General features: G+C 42.9%; 1 protein-coding gene across 1 annotated transcript in view; it reads left to right on the plus strand.

The window, feature by feature from the left end:
* The window catches only part of LOC121293660 (alpha-1,6-mannosylglycoprotein 6-beta-N-acetylglucosaminyltransferase B-like), a 1,251,241-nt gene that overhangs the window by 1,150,457 nt on the left and 81,602 nt on the right, over nucleotides 1-19,182 (plus strand). Inside the window, exons 21-22 of the mRNA XM_041216828.1 lie at nucleotides 4,033-4,038; nucleotides 12,586-12,741. Coding sequence (XP_041072762.1) covers nucleotides 4,033-4,038; nucleotides 12,586-12,741 — 162 coding nt within the window. The remainder of the gene's footprint in view (nucleotides 1-4,032; nucleotides 4,039-12,585; nucleotides 12,742-19,182) is intronic.

The following is a 19,182-nucleotide window of genomic DNA, read 5'->3' on the forward strand; positions in this document are numbered from 1 at the left end:
TATGGTAATTCTGCCCCATATTCAGTAAGCATGCATGATAATTCATTGTATTACAATTGCAACGAAAAAATTGTTGTAATTACAATACTACTTATTCACTGCTTTAATACAAAATTAAGATAACGTTAGAAAAAAAACACTTCAGCAACATAGTAATATAGTAATAGTAACTTAAATATAGTAGGCTGTAGATTCACAATCAAAATGCCAAACATAATGGGCAGAATTTTCTGCCTACCGGACGGGCAGGCCTGACCCAATCTCCAGCGGGCGGGCTGCCAATCCCCGCCGGAGAAGTGGACCCCGCCACCATTTTAAGTGACGCCCGGTGGGAAGCGCTATGTGCTTCCTGTGCAGGCGGGGGGGGAATTCCCCAAATGCGAGAGTGCGCTCTTTCACGCTTGCGCACAGAAGAGCGCACATCTCCATGAGGCTAAGTGCTGCCTCAGGGAGATCGCTTACACTTGTTCAAACATTAAAAATAGAAAAATAAAAAAATCCTTAACAATGTCACACGAGATGGGACCTGTTAATAAATTTCACTAAAACTTTATTAAAGTGTTTTAAACCCTACATGAAACCTCATCCCGCCGGTGGATGAGGTTTCATGTTTTTTCTGAAGTCCGCCAGGGCTCCTGGCCTGCCTGCTAACCTTAAGGTTAGACGGGCAGGTCCTTTAATTGTTTTAATTATCCTGTCAATGGCCTCAATTGGCCATTGACAGGTCGGCAGGCGCACAGCTGATTTGGCTGCGCCCCCGCCTTCCTAAAAATTTTAAAGGGGCCTGGATGATGTCGGGGGTTCTGCCCAACGTCATCCCGCATCATTTTGCGCATCGGCGAGCAGGCCCCACCCCCTGCTCGCGGACGGCAAAATTCAGCCCAGTGAATTTCCAAGTTCATCCATATCATTAGGTGAAAGTATCAAGCAAGGCCATGTCCTGATCATAGAGAATCTTTGGGTAGGTCTTCTGTCTTCTCTTTTAGTCAGGAATTTGAAGGAAACAGGAAAATAGCTTAAGAAATGTAAAATTCTAAAAAAAACACACATTCTCCAGGTTCATACTCTTGTAGGTATGATATATATGCATTGCAAATCAGCTTTTCTTCTGTACTAAACACTGAGCCTGTCTGAAAACTCTAATGAGGCAACACCCGTTGAAATATATGTTCCAGCTCAGACTCTTCAGTGATAAATCAACAGACTATAATTTTTTGAAGATATACTGCAGTAAATTTTCATCCTTTATTTTTACTACAGCAAATTATTGTCCTTAATATGGCTACAGTAATTATCTTAAATCCTGATCGGTTAAATTGACATTCACATCCATAAAATGTAGCTGTAGTTATACATCTATCTATGATTCTAAAAACGATATCAAAGATTTTGGTGACTGTCATCACAGTAACTATCAGGCCATCCTCAATCACTCTACAAGCACTAACAAAAAGACCAAGTTGCTTACTTTCATGGCTTAATGTGTGATTGCTGCCTGCTTTTCCTCTTACTTTGAATGAAATGTTTGGTGAATATGATGCACAATTTTCACATTTACATGTGTCTCTTAAAGAAACATATTATATTGATCGTGGTGAACACGTCAACACAATTGAAAAGCACTAATAGGAGCTGTTGCATTACTGAACAGATCCTGCTGCTTTCTTATTAAATCACTCAGTGCAGCTTAATAGATTTCTCAATTCAGTTTGTGCACTTGTTGTAGAATTTCAAATCGCAAAGGCTTTGTCGACTCTGCCCTGATTTGTCGTATAAGAACAATTTGGGAAAATCGTTAATTCTCTGTTCACATGGAGGGTAGTGAAAATCTAGAACTCTGTTCCCCCAGAAAGCTGGTGAGGCTCTATCAATTGAAAAATTCAAAACTGAAGTTGATAGATTTTAGTCAGCAAGGGTATTAAGGCTAACAGAACCAAGAGGAATAGACGGAGCTAAGATACAGATCAGCCGTGATCTAATTGAATGGCAGAACATGGTTGAAGGGATGAATGAACTACTCCTGTTCCTATGGTTTTATTTAATGTTTGTGAGATTAGTTTGATAGAGTATGAATAAATTGTAGACACGAGACCTTTGTTATTCTGTAGGTGAATCTTTAAAGAGGGATCACTGGAGTCAATAATGCAATCCAAATTCTGCATCACTGGCACCAGCAGAGCATCACTCTGGACACCTACACAGTCATGTCCCGGCCTTGCGATATATTTCATTTGCACAATTAACTGCTGACTTCTGTCATGACACACTGGGAACACCAGGGCTGCACTATTAGGTGGCTTCAGCCAGTGCAAGGCTACTGAGCCCTAGGCACTCTCCTAGCATGTGGGTGACACTCCTTGCACTTATGCCCACACTGGGGTGTATTTCCTGCCTTGGGCACAATTTAGCCCTTAGCTCAATTTTATGGGAAGCGGGCACATGAATATTATGAACAATGATGGGGAATGCTCTTTTCACCCATTTTTATCACCACTATCAGTGTTGACCACCCCAAGTCAAGTATAGCACACATTAGAAATAGAGCTTCCTCAACTCTACCTTGATGTGGTAAATTAGTCCCAACTTTTGTGAATGTCTTAATATCCTCCTTGAGATTCCATGTCAGTTTAATAATAGTTGTTGTTCTCATCTGCTTACACTCAGGATAGAGAATTGTAGGTAAGTTTAACTACTATAAGATTGTGTTGAACTCAGTGGTGACTTATAAATTTTGAACATTTCATTTGACTAGCTGTCTCCTGCTAATGTGGAGCTTATGGTTTCCTGCTAGAACTGATAAGAACGAGTTGGTGTCATGCTTTCTGGTAATGCTTTACTATTTCTTAGAATGTGGAGTCCAAGCTTGCCCAGGCAGACATTGTCACTCGTACAGAACTCTTCACTGACTCAGTTCTCCTGACCTTCAAAATCTTGTTGGGACTCAAAAGCACAACATCTAATATATTAAGCTTCCCTTTATAACCCCTGTTTTATTTTGTTCTTTTCTGTGTACATTGGCACAGGTTTTCAGGCCATGAAATAATACTCAGTACGAAAGATTTTCACAGAACCAATATTATTCTACTGATGGGCAGAACAAAATGGGTGGAATTTCCCAGCCTGTTGGTGTCAGGTGTGCTCGGCGAGGTGAGTGGGGTGCTAAGGGCTGCACTGCTGTTGATGGTAGTGCACAAGCACATGCGGGGTGGGAGGAGGGAAGTGACTATGCATTAGGGAAACCTTGTATAAAGTGACCATTCCTTCGCAGCTGAGACAGTTGAGGCACAGCCACATTGACATGCTTGGAGTTGGGCCTCTAGCTGATCTGCATGAAATTGCCACCAAGTGCTCCAAAGCTTTTCACCCCTCGGGCACAGACTGCAAGATAATGAGCATGTTAGTGGACTGCAGAACAATTGGATGACTGGGCAAGTTGTACAAGCTCCTTGCTAAAGCTGGCCATGGAGCAGTCACTGGTGGAGGCGCTCACAGCCCCTTGCAATGTCATCATTCTGGTTTGGACCAGTCTCCCCCATGGTTCAAGCTAATGGTGCAGCTTTGCAGTGCGGGTTAGGAGAATGCCTGCGCCTGAGCTGAGAGCAGAGCATGCAGTCCAAATGGGCAAAGCTGCCGCCAATCAGTCAGGTGGAGTGGGACAGAGGTGGGTGGGGTTTCAGGCAGCCATACAGCGCACTAATCTCTGACCATCCAAGTGGTGGCCAGCACTCTCCGGGATGCGTTAAGGGGCCCTCAGACTTATCTAAAAGAGGTTCTTAGAACACCCAAGCTAACCCAGGTGTCTCTTTCTTTCATCCTGAAGGAGGAGTATGTTCTGACCAGAATGGGAGGAAATTATCAAGCCCCACTACTCCACAGGCCATACCATTAATTTAAATGTTTAATTTTCTCACCAAAATGGCCAATTTTGAACCTATACCTCTGGTAAGCAGAAGAAAAGAGATTCTGACCAGGCTTCTTTCAAAAACTCAGAATTATTAATTTATTTTTTAAAACAAAACTTCTTTTAACAAGTTGCAAGTATTGGTTAACACATAATTGTAATCGGGAATAACCATCTATCTCTTTCTAAAGAATTCCCTCCGCACACACACAGACCACATACAGGCAAATAAAGGACAAGCAGATAGAGTCTCTCTGCAGAGATGGGCTTTGGAGGATGGGCATTATAAAATAAATGATAAAGTACGCAGGGTCTCTCGTGTGCAGATGGTCCATGGTCCGGGTGGATGCTTGGAAATTTACCAACTCTCAGCTTTGCGGGTCCAAATGCAGACTGGTTACACTCAGATGAGGGTTCTCTGGCTACAGGCTGCTAGCCACACACAGTTTTAGGCAAGGTAGGGAGCCTTCTTTCCTCAGCTTGTTCTCTAATCAAAAACTGCCTTCCAGCACAAGCAGGTTCACAACTTAAGTTTTTTCCCTCACTCCCACGTGATTCCCAACTAGTTATCAACCTTCCTTCAGTTTTTTCCCTCCGTCAAATAAAATGACTGCAGATCAGACAAACAACCAGATCTTCTTCAAGCACCACAAAGGGCAGGTGATTTAGGTCAGGTAAACTGCTTGCTTACAGTTCCAAGGTGAACTTATGACCTTTTTAACAAAGCCCCAGTTTAGCATCCTCATGTACAGATCATGCCAAATCCTCCCATTTTGTAAAAGAAAACTTCAGTCTTGAGAAATATGATTCTAACAAGTACGTCAGGTGCATGGAGCCTGGTGACCTACCTGCATGCCTCATGGCACACAGACAGTGGAGACAAGGGAGAAGAGAGCCACAGAGGCACCTGGCTGGGTAGAGGGAGGAGCAGTACCCTGAGGAAGAAGGGGGCGGCTGCGGCTCCCACACATGCGGCTGAAGAGCCACAGCAAGTCATTGCTGTTCGGCCCCTAGCTAGACCCAGAGTCTATAGACACCGCCTTTCATTCCTGCAAATGGCCGAGAACCAGTGTCACCGAAGACTGCGCATGTCTAGGGAACCAGTTGGTCACATCGGCCACCACTGCAGGATTTGGCGCCAAAGGGACATGGAGGGCTTCCATTGCCAGTGGCTGTGAAAGTGACCACGGTGCTCAATTTCTATGCCAGTGGCTCATTTCAGGACTCCACAGGTGACCTCTGTGGGATATTCAAGTCTCCATGCACAAATGCATCTACGAGATCACGGGTGCCCTCTTCAAGAGGGCACACAACTTTGTGCATTTCTCTTGGGACCAGGAAAGCCAGGAAGCAAAAGCGCTGGGATTTTCCCAGATCTCAAGTTTCCAACAGGTGCAGGGTGCCATCGACTGCACTCACCTGGTGTTCAGATCTCCATTGCAACAACTGTCAATCATGTCAATTGCAAGGACTTCCACTCACTGAATGTTCAGCTGGTGTGCAACCGCCACAACTGCATCCTGCAGGACTGCGCACAATGCCCAGGCAGTGTCCACGACTCCTATATTTTCAGTCAGTCTCAGGTCCCTGACATATTCCGGGGTCCACAGAGGCTGCAGGGATGGCTCCTCAGGGACAAAGGCCGATGACACCCGTGCAACGATCTCAGACTGCAGCAGAGTGAAGGTATAATGAGGCTCATGCTGCAACTTGCACCTTGGTGGATAAAACCATTGGGATACTGAAACTGAGGTTCCGGTGCCTGGACCAGTCTGGTGGAGCCCTGCAATACAGTCCACAGAGGGTGTCACGTCATTGCCTACTGCACCCTTTACAACGTGGCGCTGCAACAGGGAGAGGAGCTGGCTGAAGAGGAGATGGAGGATCTGAACATCTCCTCCAATGAGGAGTACATCGATGGGAATGAGGGTGAGGACATCCTCGAAGGCAACGATGACGGCAATGAGGCCCTTGCACAAGCCAGACGAGGCAGGCGTGCTCGGGAGGCTCGCATAGATGCTCGACTTGTGGAGGATGATGACAACATGCAGTAAGGAGGCGCCATAGATCATCATGTTGTACCTGTGAATGTTTGACTCCAGTCTGACTAATGGCAGTGCACATACCCTCTGTGATTATGCTCCTATGATGGAGAGCAGCAGAGGCCCCAGTAATCACTCAGTTCCAGGAGAGTAATGATGACAGGCAATGAACCCACTCCGTAGATCTTCACATTACCTCTGTGAATGTTTGACTCTTGTGTGGTCGAGGGCAGCTCACTTGTACTCTGTGATCTGGGTCATATCGTGAAACATTAAATGCAATTGATACTTAGTCAGCCTTCAGTACCTGACCCCTTCAGGAGCACAGCGCCATCGGTCACAGATTCTGAAGAGATGGGGGCCAGCCCTGCCTTAAAGGTGCTGAGAGCACACAGAGAGAATGACGGAACTCTGTGATGCCTGCCCACAACATTCTGACAGCAATGACCAGCATCATCAAGGTGCAGGCACCAGTGATGTGTCCACTGATTGTGAAGCAGGACCAACACTTTCATCTGAAGGCTGCACAAAGTGCAGGGAAGAGGCCATGGACTGAGACACCTGCCTATATCTTGTGCAGGAACCAAGATTTCACATCTGAGTTAAGGAACACTGCTCATCAGAAGAAGGAGCCATAGGCAGGGAGATATTCTTGTGAGTTTATTTACAATAGTGAACATTATGTACATGTGATTAACACCCATGCCCAGGCTGTGCAATTACATCTTCTTAATTTTGTTAATTTGGTTTTATTGGTTTTAACTCGAAAGAGTTACATCCTCCTAACCCTGCTGCTACATCTTGGTGCTCCCCTGACATCCACAGCAGAGGTGGAGGAAACCTGCTTTCTGCTACACCCTGTCTGTGATGACCTTGGCGGGCACCATCTGGTGGACCAAGACCTAGAGGGCCCTGGCCTCCTTTTGGGGTCCTGCTGTATGGCAGTGGCATCTTCCTCGGCCTGTGGAGCAGAAGCTGCTGGGGTCACAGGAAGAGAGGGTTCAGATGGGCCGGACACTCCCGGAGTCACCTGGGTGGATGGCCCCAGGGTATGCACCTGGCTGATCCTCCTCCTCTCTAAGGGTGCTCTGGCTGACCTCTGAGGAGATGGGGTAGCTGGAGTGAGATCGAGCTGCACAGCACCCCTCTAGCATATACACTGTTGGAGGCCAACTATGGCATCAAGCGATGGAGTTCAGCCCACACAGTAGTTCAGGAATGATGTCCTGGACCAAGGTCTTCATGGCGGCCGCCATCCTAACAGCACTGACATCAGTGCATTGGCATGTCAGTGCTATCACCTCAGACTGAAGGCAGACGGACTCCTCCATTGTGCCTTACAGCTAAGGAGTGCAGCAGACATCCCTTCCTAATGTTCCTGAGTTTGCCTTTGCAGCTCCAGCAATTGAGGTATGATTGAGTCCAGAGGCTCCTCATCTGACTCGGACACAGCAGACTTACAGCCTCCAGCAGTCCTTCCAGTGCCAGAGACCTGGGAAATCCCTTCTGCCACCTGATGTGGATCAGAAAGTGCGATGCGCTCACCAGATTGTGATCCCGAGGCTACTCTAAAGCTAAGTCCCAAAGTGGTGTGTGTCTCTGCTGGTGGAGGGTATGGGTGAGCGCTATGATGGGTCTTCGATGAAGGTGCCTTCTGATTCCTCTTCAGAGGTTTCTTCGGGGCTCGATTGGAGGCCCTGGGTCATTGGCTCCATCAGCTGTTTCCCAGATGTGCCTGTAAAAACAAGGAGAGATAATTAGTGCATGGCAGGAGACTGCAAAACAGGACACATCACTCACAGCATGGTTGTTTGGTGGATGTTGCACTGCTGGATCCTCACTTGGTAGATCACCACCAACCTCACTGTCAGCACAGGAATGATCCAGATCCTTACCAGCTAACTGGATGGCTCTATTTTCAAAGTCCGTGAGGACCCTGATTTCAGGCATTCCTCCACCAGTCTGTGACTTCTCCCTTTTGTTGTGTGCCAGCTTGTCCTGCATGAATACAGATGGAGAGAGTGTAAGCCGCACCTGCCAGGCCAGATGATTAGTATCTATTCCTCTCCGCAGATGCTGTCAAACCTGCTGAGTTGTTCCAGCTATTTTTGTTTTTGTTTCAGATGATTAGTATACCTGGCATGTGTGGGTGGTGAGTGGCCCCATGGACAGGATGAGGACAATGAAGGAAAAAGAACAAAAATAGCTGGAAAAACTCAGCAGGTCTGACAGCATCTGTGGAGAGGAACACAGTTAACATTTCAAGTCCGAATGACTCTTCAACAGCGGATAATGAAGGTGTGTGTGAGAGAGTGAATGGTGATGTCCCCTGAATTGGCAGTGAGTGAGATCTCTGTGGATGTGTGATGGGTTTGTGAGTGTGTGCATTGAGAGATGAGAAGAGTGACTTACCTTGGCGGAACGGAGGAGATCATTCATTTTTTTTTGGCACTGGATGGCTGTCCTCTTTGGCAGGGCATTGGCGCTGGCCATCACGTCCCATGCTAGATTAGTGAGATTGCTGCCCATCCTGAGACCAGAGCGGGGGTAGAGGACATCACAGCAGGCCTCCACTGCGTCCAAAAAGCACTCAAGGGTTGTGTCGTTAAACCGGGGTTGCTGTTGTTGGGGGGGTGGGGGGGTGTCTGCTGTCTCTTTGCCTTTCGAGGCCGTGTCTTCTTTACAGCAGTCCTGAGAGGTGTTCACGTGGCTGCACTTTAAATATGGCGCCCGGCGTGATGAAGCAGCGAAGCAACGGCCTGGCGGGCAAACGAGAGCCCACCTGCCATTGAAATGCCGTGTTTCTCGGGATTGCATGATTAATGAGGCGGGATTGGGATGATACAGCGTGTAAAGCCGCCATTACAGCCGGTGGGTAAAACATCCTTTTTCCCACCTGCTACCCCACACTTAGTGCAAATCTGGAATGATTCTGCCCAATGCCTTGAATGTTTAAACTAGAAAAAACATTTTCAGTGGCTATTTCCCCACTACTTTGAAGCATCACAGGATTGATTTTATCAATGTGCTGTTGCGGTGAGGGGACTGGATTTTCTGTCACCAAGTCATTTCACCTGGTTTTACAAATGCCTATCTCTTCTAATAAGTTCAAAACCAAAAGCTATTAAAATGATGAATAAATTCGATTAATTTAACTGGCATTAATAAATTTGTAGCCAAATCAGTTATTTTTCTTCGTTTTTGAATTTGCCTATAGCTGCATCTGCGCAGGTACTAATAAAAAATTATTTTCAGATTTAATCATTCTTACTCAAGTTAGCGTGAATGCTTTCTTTACCTAAAGCTTGATTGACCTCCTGTTTGATTTATTGTGATTTAAACAAAATTTAATAAAAGAACAGAATCTGCTGATAAATCTTGCTAAGCTATTTAAGCTTGAAGGTATTGCGTTTCTGCATTAGAAACATAAGAACATAGGAACAGTGGGAAGATATTCAGCTCTTCCAGCCTTTCCTTCATTCAATTAAATCATGGATGACCTCTATCCTAACTCCAACCACCCACCTTGGCTATATAACACTAGGTATGTTTTCCTAACAAAATTCCTAGCCTCACCAGCTTTTTAGAAAGAGAGTATCGGATTTCCACCACTCTTTATGTGAAAAAGTGCTCCTAAACAGCCTTGCTCTACTTTTAAGGTTATGGGCCCTTGTTCAGGACTAACATTAACGTCACACAGGTAAAAGGAAAAGTTTCTTTCACACTCAGCCTTTAACTAACATATACCTGAATTAGGGATTAGAGAACCTTTGTTTCCTCAGGAAACACAGCTACTGATATTTCATATCTAGCTACATATACAACATATTTTAATTATCTAAACATGTTTCTGGTCTTATAAATAAGTGTCAAAGCTCAACATAAGTTAATAATCTATGACTTAAGGAAAAATTTCTCCAGTACACAACAACTGAATGAAGTGGCTGAACGTATTTCCATATTTACATAAAGCACAGCTTAGAACAAACACCTTGGATGGGTTTTGGCCCCTTCCTGAGCTGGAATCGGAGGTGGGAGCAACTAAATTGCCCCTCCAGCCGACACAGGGGGTTCCCCAGCTTCGGCCCCCTTCCAGGCCATGGTTGCAGAGGCAGGATCGGGGTGGGGGAGGGTGCAACAACATGACCCACTTACACACGGGGTTAGCCATCATGCCTCATTAAGAGCCAAATGAGGCCAATTAAAGGAGACTGACTGGAATTACCCAGTTTGTCTTCAGGTTCTTGCAGCCAGCAGGAGCCACTTTATGGGGATAATTTTCTCCCCAACGGTGGAGGGGGGGCGTGGGGGTTGGACGGGACCGGGCGTGCACGCAGCCAATCGCCGCTCACAGTCAGCTGCGTGCCGCCATTTGATGAGGGTGGGCCAATTCAGGCCCGCCCAGCATGATGTGCACCCGGAAGCGCTGAGTGCACCCTGTGCAGGCAGGGGGAGTAGGCTGAGTCGGGGCCTGCGCTCTTTCGTGCGCATGCGCATAAGAGTGCAGAAATCTCCCTGAGGCGCAGAGCTGGTTTGGTTCCTAAAAATTTTAATAAAGATGGAAAAAAATTTTAAGACATGTCCCCTCATGTGATAGTTCACATGAGCTGGGACATGTCAATGAATTTTATCAAAAAATTTTATTAAACTTTAAAAACCTTCATGAAACCTCATCCCGCCCATGGATGGGCAGCTAAGTTAAGTATTTTAATTGATATTTAAATAGCCTTAATAGGTCTTTAACAGTTAGGTGGGCGCGCAGCCGACTCTAGTGCGCGCCCGCTGAACTGAACATCGGAATGATGTGCGGTGATGTCGGGACTTACGCCCGACATCACCACGTGTCATTTTAAGCGTCAGCGAGCGGAGCCCACCCCCACTCGCTGACCCGAAAATTCTGGCCTATGTGTCTGGAGTTAGGCCCCCTTGCATCAGTGGGTGACTGGTGAGTAAGTACAGCAACTCATGCCCTTTATGTGTTTTAATGAGTCTCTCAGTGAGGTACCAGTATAGATAAACTTTTGGCTGAGAAGGGCAAATTGGGCAGCAACTTGTAGAGTTAACTGCAGATGCCTGGTCACAAAAAATTGCTCACTGATTTACCTCTTAATAACGGTGAATGCTGATACTGCTGCTTTTGTAGCTAATCCCACCGGGAGATCGGCTGTCATGGTACATCGCACTCATCTGTCTTGTGCTATCCTCATACATCCACTATACCTCATCTGCAACCGCTCTGTGACATCTGCCAGCCAACTACCCCTGCCTAGGTCAACCCATCTTTCTGCTGCCCTTTACTTTATCCTCTGGAAGAGATCTCTGTAGCTTTTCAGCTCTGATCAAATAGCTGAAATACTGACATTTTATTTTCTGGACGTCACTTTTTAGAGATCTTTTTGCTCTTGCAATTTCAAGTGCCCCTTCATATGTCTTATGGTCTGTATGTAGAATTTTAAGCAGCCAGTCTTAGCATCAACATTTCAAAGACCTTTATTTTCCTTCACAGATCTTTACTTATTGTCCAGCAGGTTTCTGAGGCATACAGGAAAGTGGTTAGAATGTAGTATCTTATGAGCTTTTTTACTTGTTACAAGCATGGATTTTCTTGTTGCTAACACATCCTTGAGCCTCACCATTATTCATACAGCAAAGTCAGGGCCATAAATGATCTGTTTAGTTCCTTAAGTTCAGAAAGACATTACAATATTAAGGATGCAACCAGATTGACACCGTACTGTAGTTATTTTGTGAAATGCAAATAACAGAAACAACAGGTGGAAAATAAGCAACTCAGTATGTTGTGAATATGAGACATCATTACAAGAGTCCTCATCTGGTGAAAGACCTGTATCAAATGAGTGAGCATAATTTTATAATGCAAAGTGCCTATCTACAGTATTTGTCAATGTATGAGTTGTGAGTTCTTTTCAGTGAGAAAACTATAAATGTACGTTGAGTTGTATAAATGATTCACTATGTCAATACATTTTTACTTCACGGTTTTTATTTCAAATGGTTTCACTGTATATGAGACATAAAAAATAACAATCTTTGCTGCAAATTATATGGTTGAAAAATGCATTGTTTTTTCTTGCTTTTTACAAAATCTCATTGTGTTCCTTTTCTATTTTTCCTAGTCCTGTATAAAAATGCCTGTTCTGATTTCCACTTTTATTTTGGATTTTCTACCAGTTTCTAATATATTTAACGGCACTATCATCAATCATCAACTTTCATCAGAGTGTGGATTTCTCTAAGAGTCCACATATTTGTCTTAGGTAGCGATGGCATCTACACATGGCACAGCCAAGAGGAATAATTGGCCAGGAAAGTGGCAGTATTGACTGTTAATTAGGTTCAAAACAACAGTTATAGGAGTGGTAGACAGCTACAACTGCAAGGTCAGTCATCAATATAAATTATCTGATCCCATTAAGCTTTCATTGAAATGTGTGATCACAACACATATTTCAACTAATACTTCAGCACATCATAAAAACACAGAGAAGCTGGATTGATATTCTGCAGAGACAATGCTAAACAGTTTGTATGCTATGGATCATCAATGTAATAGCATACCTTATTCTGTTTGAGATTATTTCTTTAGATGTTATTGACTATCATTAATTTTGTGCTCTTCAGGGAAAGGCGAAGTATCTTGAAGTTATTAATAACTACATGGAGATCCATGGCACTGTTTACTACCAGACACACTGGCCACCAGAGATGCCCATGTTTGTCAAAAATCATGGTCTACTACCTCAACATGAGCTACAGAGACTACTAAGAAAAGCAAAGGTATTGAACCCTTCACTAGTGACAACCAAGTTACTACATCTGTTTTTTGCATCATATCTTTATTACAACATGATAATCGCAATATTTTCATAAGTTTTTTTTCATTTGCTTAGATTCAAATAGGCAATTATGTATTATAAATACCAGTTAAAACATTTTAATTTCTACATTTATGCTTATATGTCCATTCCTCAGATCACTGGTATAATTTTTAATTTACACAAATTAAATTATTCTGAATTTAGATTCTTTGCTTTTATCATTTATGCATTTATCATTTTTATCATTTTTGATTAAGTATGTTTTAAATAAAGAAATTGGACTAGTCATTAAAAACAACCTTTACTTAGAAATTGCAAGAGTTATCATGCCGTCCAAAGATGATATACACATTTAAACTTCAGAAATATTTCAGTTAGTCAGTTTTTTTTTGTCTCATGGCCATCTAATTAAAATGGACACCTAATATTTCTAATAGATTGAGGACATGATTTCTTCTCATATAAAACAGTGTCAATTTGTTATGCTTTGTTATACTTTTTAAGCTGCGTAGTCACATTTAACTTCCAATGAAATTTCTTGGTCAATCTTCCCTCTTACAAGAATCAAGAGATCGGAGCTGGAATAGAACATACAGCTCATCAAGCCTGCTCCCTTGCTCAGTACAATCATGGCTGATCTTGGGCTTCAGCTCCACTTTCCTGCCCACTCACCATATCCCTTCTTTCCCATAGAGACCAAAGATCTGTCGATCCCAGCCTTACATATATTCAGTGGTGGAGCATCCACAACCCTATGGGGTATTCCAAAGATTCACAAGTCTTTGAATAAATAAATTTCTCCTCATCTCAGTCCTAAATGATCAACCATTTACCCTGAGTCTGTGCCCCCATGTTTTAGATTCCTTAGCCAGCAGAAATAGCCTCTCAGTGTCTACCCTTCAAACCCCTTCAGAATCTTGAATGTTTCAATGAGATCACCTCTCCTTCTTCTAAATTCCAGTGAATATATGCTCAATTTACTCAACCTCTCATCACAGGACAACTCTCATCCTAAGAACCAATCTAATGAACATCTGCTGTACTGTCTCCAATGCATGTATATATCTTCTTTAAATATGGAGACCAAAACTGCACATAGTCCTCCAAGTGTGGTTTCACCAAAGCCCTGTAGAATTGTAGCAAGACTTCCTTATTCTTGTACACTGATCCCCTTGCAGTAAAGGACAACATGTTATTTGCCTTCTTAATTGCTTGCTGTAGCTGCATGTTAACCTTGAGTTCCAAGTATCTCTGAACATCAACATTTACAAGTTTCACACCTTTAAAAAAATTCTGCTTTTCTATTCTTATGACCAAAACAAATAACTTCACACTTCCCCACATTATACTCCATCTGCCACCTTATTGCCTACTCACTTAATCTGTCTATATTTTTTGCAGCCTTTCTGTGTCCTCCTCACAAATTACATTTCCACCTAGTTTTGTATCGTCTGCAAACTTAGATACATTACTCTCTGTCTCTTTGTCTAAGTCATGAATATAGATAGCTAAACATAGATAAGTAGCTGAGGCCCCAACACTGATCCTTGCATCACAATCTGCCAACTTGAGAATGCCCCATTTATGATTACCCTTTGTTTCCTGTCTATTAACAAATCCATGCTAATGTATCTTGCCTATTAACCTTTTGTGTGGCATCTTCACAAATCCCTTTTGGAAATCCAGGTATACTACATCCGCTGGCTCCCCTTTATCTACCCCACTAGTTACACCCTCAAAAAACTCGAATAAACTTGTCTAACAAGATTCCCCTTTTGTTAAAGCCATGTTGACTTTGTCTGATCATACTATGATCTTCTAAGTACATTGTTAAGACTTGAATAGATTCCAGTACTTTCCCAATGACTGATGTTAAGCTAACTGGCCTGTAGTTCCCTGTTTTCTCTTAACCTTCTTTTTTGAATATTTAGATTCTCCTCTGCCTATCAAATAATGATTTGGGTTGCATATATAACTTATCTTTTCACAGCACAAGAGGAAATATTTTGCAAAGCTGTTATTCTTGGCAAGGGTTCTAACTGCTGCATTGATACAAACATACAAAATTGTTAGGCATGAAAAGACCAGATAGTCATCAAGTTTACCTCACATCACAATGGCTGGACCATCATGGCTGAAAGCTTTCTGCCCCCAACCTCCCCCTGCCCCCCACAAGCCCCTATTACCTCATACCCAGCCCTGAACCATGTAAATCCCCTGGGGGTGGAGGGAAAGCGTCGAAAAAAACAAAAGGGGAAAAATATTCTCTACAATTCTTTCTGACTCCCTCAGGTGATCAAATCCAGTCAAGGAGATCACATGGGCCAAACATTGCCTATAAAGACACTTGTCTTGATTAATGACCTCAAGAGTGAAGGTACCACTACGTAGCAGCAACCACAATATGATTGAATTTTACATCCAGTTTGAAAGGAAAAAGAGTGGGTCTAAGACTGGTATTTTAAATTTAAATAAGGGCAACTATGTGGAAATGAAAACTAAACTAGCTGAAGTGAACTGGGTTACCAGGCTAGAGTATATGGTGCATCCCTGCCCCAGTCAGGAATTGGTCCAGCTCCCTCTTGAGGACATACAGAGAGTCAGCACCCACCCACCACAGCACTGAACTCCAGGGGCAGAATTTTGCCGCCGGTGAGCAGGAGGCGGGGCCTGCTCGCCGACACATAAAATGACACAGGATGAAATTGGGCGGAACCCCCGACGTCATCCCGGTCCATTTAAATTTTCAGGAAGGTGGGCCCGCAGCAAAATCAGCTGTGCGCCCGCCGACCTGTCAATGGCCAAATGAGGCCATTGACAGGATCAATTATACAATTAAAGGACCTGCCTGTCCAACCTTAAGGTTGGTGGGCAGGCCAGGAGCCCCAGCGGCAAATAGAAAAAACATGAGACCTCATCCATCGGCGGGATGAGGTTTCATGCAGGGTTTAAAAAGGTTTAATAAACTTTTAATGTAAATTATGCACATGTCCCATTTCATGTCACATGAGGGGACATGTTAAGGAATTTCTTTTTTTCAATTTTTAATATTTTTAAAAGTATAAGCGATCTCCCTGAGGCAGCACTTAGCCTCAGGGAAATGTGCGCTGTTTCGTGCACATGCATGAAAGAGCGCACTCTCACTTTTGGGAAATCTCCCCCACCCACACAGGAAGCGCATAGCGCTTCCCACCGGATGTCATGATAGGTGGGCCTTAATTGGCCTGCCCACGTAAAATGGCGGCGGGGCCCACTTCTCTGGTGGGGATCGGCTCCCCGCCCACCAGAGATTGGGTCGGGCCTGCCCACCCGACAGGCAAAAAATTCTGCCCCAGAATTCTCTAGGAAGCTAAAGAAGCATATGGGGAGAAGAGAATAGAGGATTATGTTAATAGATTTAGACAAGAAAAGATGGAAGGAGAATCAAGTAGGGCCTTCCCACCAGCATAGAACGATTGGGCTGAATGGTCTGTTGATGTGCCATATATTCTATGTAATCCTATCAGCTTACCTCGAAATCTGTGTTGCTCTGAAGTAAATAGATAGAGGTCCCAAAATTATTAACCAAATTCTTTCTTATTTCCATTCTTTGAGGATGCTTACTTATATTGCTATATATGCACACTATTTGTACATTACTGCAAATTTCAGTTTTACTGGATATGGAAATAGCCGATAGCCTTCAATTATGAAAACAGATGTGAAGAATCTATTCAACACATCTTCCATCTCTTGATCTTGCCTAATATTTCCACCCTAATTATCCATTATAAAGCCCATCTGCTTCTTAAAAGACCATTTGAATCTATTGCCACAGCTAAAAAAAAAATTGTGTTTGTTTCTACATATAATCCATTATCTCTTTACCTATCCTAAAACTGGCTTTATTATTTTATTCAGATTATTTTCCCTTTAAGAATGTTACTTTTAATGTTCCTGATAGTTTTAACACATTTCTATTTTTCTATCTCTAATGTTTTCCACTTGCCTTGCAGTGCTGCAGCTGATGCAGTCACTTGTTAGGCTCTGACAGTTAGACCAGTTTGTCTGCCTTCTCCATGTTAGCTTTCTTCTATTTTTCAATCCCTGGTCTGTATTTAGTTAGCTGATTTCAACAATGGCAATAGTGAAAGTGCTACAGTTAGACTAGGGAGAGGAAACTTGGCCAGGGTGTCTGCTCATGTTTGCCGTTTACTGACGTGATGCTGTCCCAGAGATGGCCATGGAATTGTGCCAGGCAAAGAGTTCACATGAGGAGGGGAGAAAACTGTGACAATAAAAATACATTTTTGCAAATAATGTCATGGGTTTATCTGTAACAATAGTCAGGCTAATTAAATCTTTGAATTGCTTAGTGAATGTGAAAGAAATGCTCAAAAGGAGAAACATTTGCAGCAGTTTTAAAGTTGTCTTTTGCCTTCCTTTGTATGAATGCTGTAATATGTTTGTCTATCTGCTTGCACCATGAAATGTTTTCAGAAATTTCACATGGCATATTTTCAAAAGCCATCAGTGCAACAACATCTATAAGCTAAAAGCAAAATACTGCGGATGCTGGAAATCTGAAACAAAAACAAAAATTGCTGGAAAAACTCAGCAGGTCTGACAGTATCTGTGGAGAGAAAGATAGAGTTAATGTTTCGAGTCCATATGGCTCTTCTTCAGAACATCTATTAGCTATTAGTTTCTTTTAAACTAATATTTGCAAATTTAAAACAGGATGGAAATAACAGCCCATTTAGTTTTTGCATATAAGCCTTGTGTGTTTGTTTCACTTAGCCAGATGTTTCTGAAGAGGTCAATAAAAGGTTTAATGATACCCATTGAAAATCTATTGTCACTAACACTAAATGTTGTATTCCTCGTCATCATAGTGGGAACAGGAAAGCCAGCAACTCTTCAGAGTTGAGCCAGGATTTTCTAATTGCATGGGAGAGGATTAAGAGGGTCAATTTTTACATTGTCAAGAGGAGCAAGAATACAAAAAATAGGAGCAGGAAAAGTCCATACTCTGTCTACTCTGAGCTTACTCTGCCCGTCATTACAATCATGGCTTATCTTGGGCTTCGGCTGCACTTTCCTGCCCGCTCCTCAGATGACTTGATTTCCTGAAATAGTAATAGCAGTGATGGCCTCACAAAAATCACAAAGAAATTTTGTAATTGTGTAATATGACAGCATTAATTAATGACATCAGAGTGAAGACACCATAAGGTAGCAGTGACCACAATATGATTGAATTTTACATCCAGTTTGAAAGGGAGAAGAGTGGATCTAAGACTAGTATTTTAAATTTAAATAAAGGAAACTATGTGGCATGAAAGCTGAGCTAGCTAAAGTGAACTGGGTTACTAGGCTAGAGGAAAGATCAATAGAGAAGCAGTGGCAGACATTTAAGGGGATATTTCAGAATACTCAGAATAAGTATATTCCTACTATAAGCCGTGGTTAACTAAATAAGTTAAGGAAAGCATCAAACTTAAGGAAAAAACATATAACTGCACAAAGATGAGTGGCAGGTCTGATGATTGGTCAGAATATAAAGAATGGCAGAGAATGACTTAGTGGCAGAGAATAGTTAATCAGGAGGAAGAAATTAGAGTATGAGAAGAAGCTAGCTAGAAATATAAAAATGGAAAGCAAGCATTTCTAGAGGCATTTAAAAAAGAAATGAGTAAATAAAGTGAGCGTCGGTTGTCTAGAGAGTGAGAATGGGGAGTTAAAAATGGATAATAAGGAAATGGCGGATGAAATGAATAAATATTTTGCTTCAGTCTTCACTATAGAGGATACAAAAAGCGTTCCATTAATAGCTGTAAATTAGGAGGTGGAAGGGAGAAGAGAAATTACAATCACTAGGTAAGCAGAGCTGAGCAAACTGATGGAGCTGCTGGCTGACAAGTTTCTGGGTCCTGATGGGCTTCATCCTAGGCAGTAGATGTGTTGTGTTAATTTTCAAAAATTCACTAGATTCTGGAAAGGTTCCACCAGACTGGAAAGTAGCAAATATTACCCCTCTATTCAAGAAAGGAGGGAGGCAGAAAGCAGGAAACTGTAGGCCAGTTAGCTTGATGTCTGTCATGGAGGAAGTGTTAGAATCATTCATAAAGGAGGTTATAGCTGGGCACTTTGCAAATCTCAAAGTAATCAGGAGGAGTCAGCATGGTTTTGTGAAAGGGAAATCATGTTAAACTAATTTATTGGAGTTCTTTGAAGAAGTAACATGGGTAAAGGAGTACCTGTGGATGTACTGCAGTTGGGTTTCCAGAAGACACTTGCTAATGTGCCACATCAAAGGTTACTGCAGAAAATAAAAGCTCATGGTAACATATTAGCGTGGATAAAGAGTATGCATAAATGGGTCTTTTTCTGATTGGCAGGATGTGATGAGTGGTATCCC

The sequence above is a fragment of the Carcharodon carcharias genome, chromosome 22 (assembly GCF_017639515.1).
Source record: "Carcharodon carcharias isolate sCarCar2 chromosome 22, sCarCar2.pri, whole genome shotgun sequence".
Lineage (NCBI taxonomy): Eukaryota > Metazoa > Chordata > Chondrichthyes > Lamniformes > Lamnidae > Carcharodon > Carcharodon carcharias.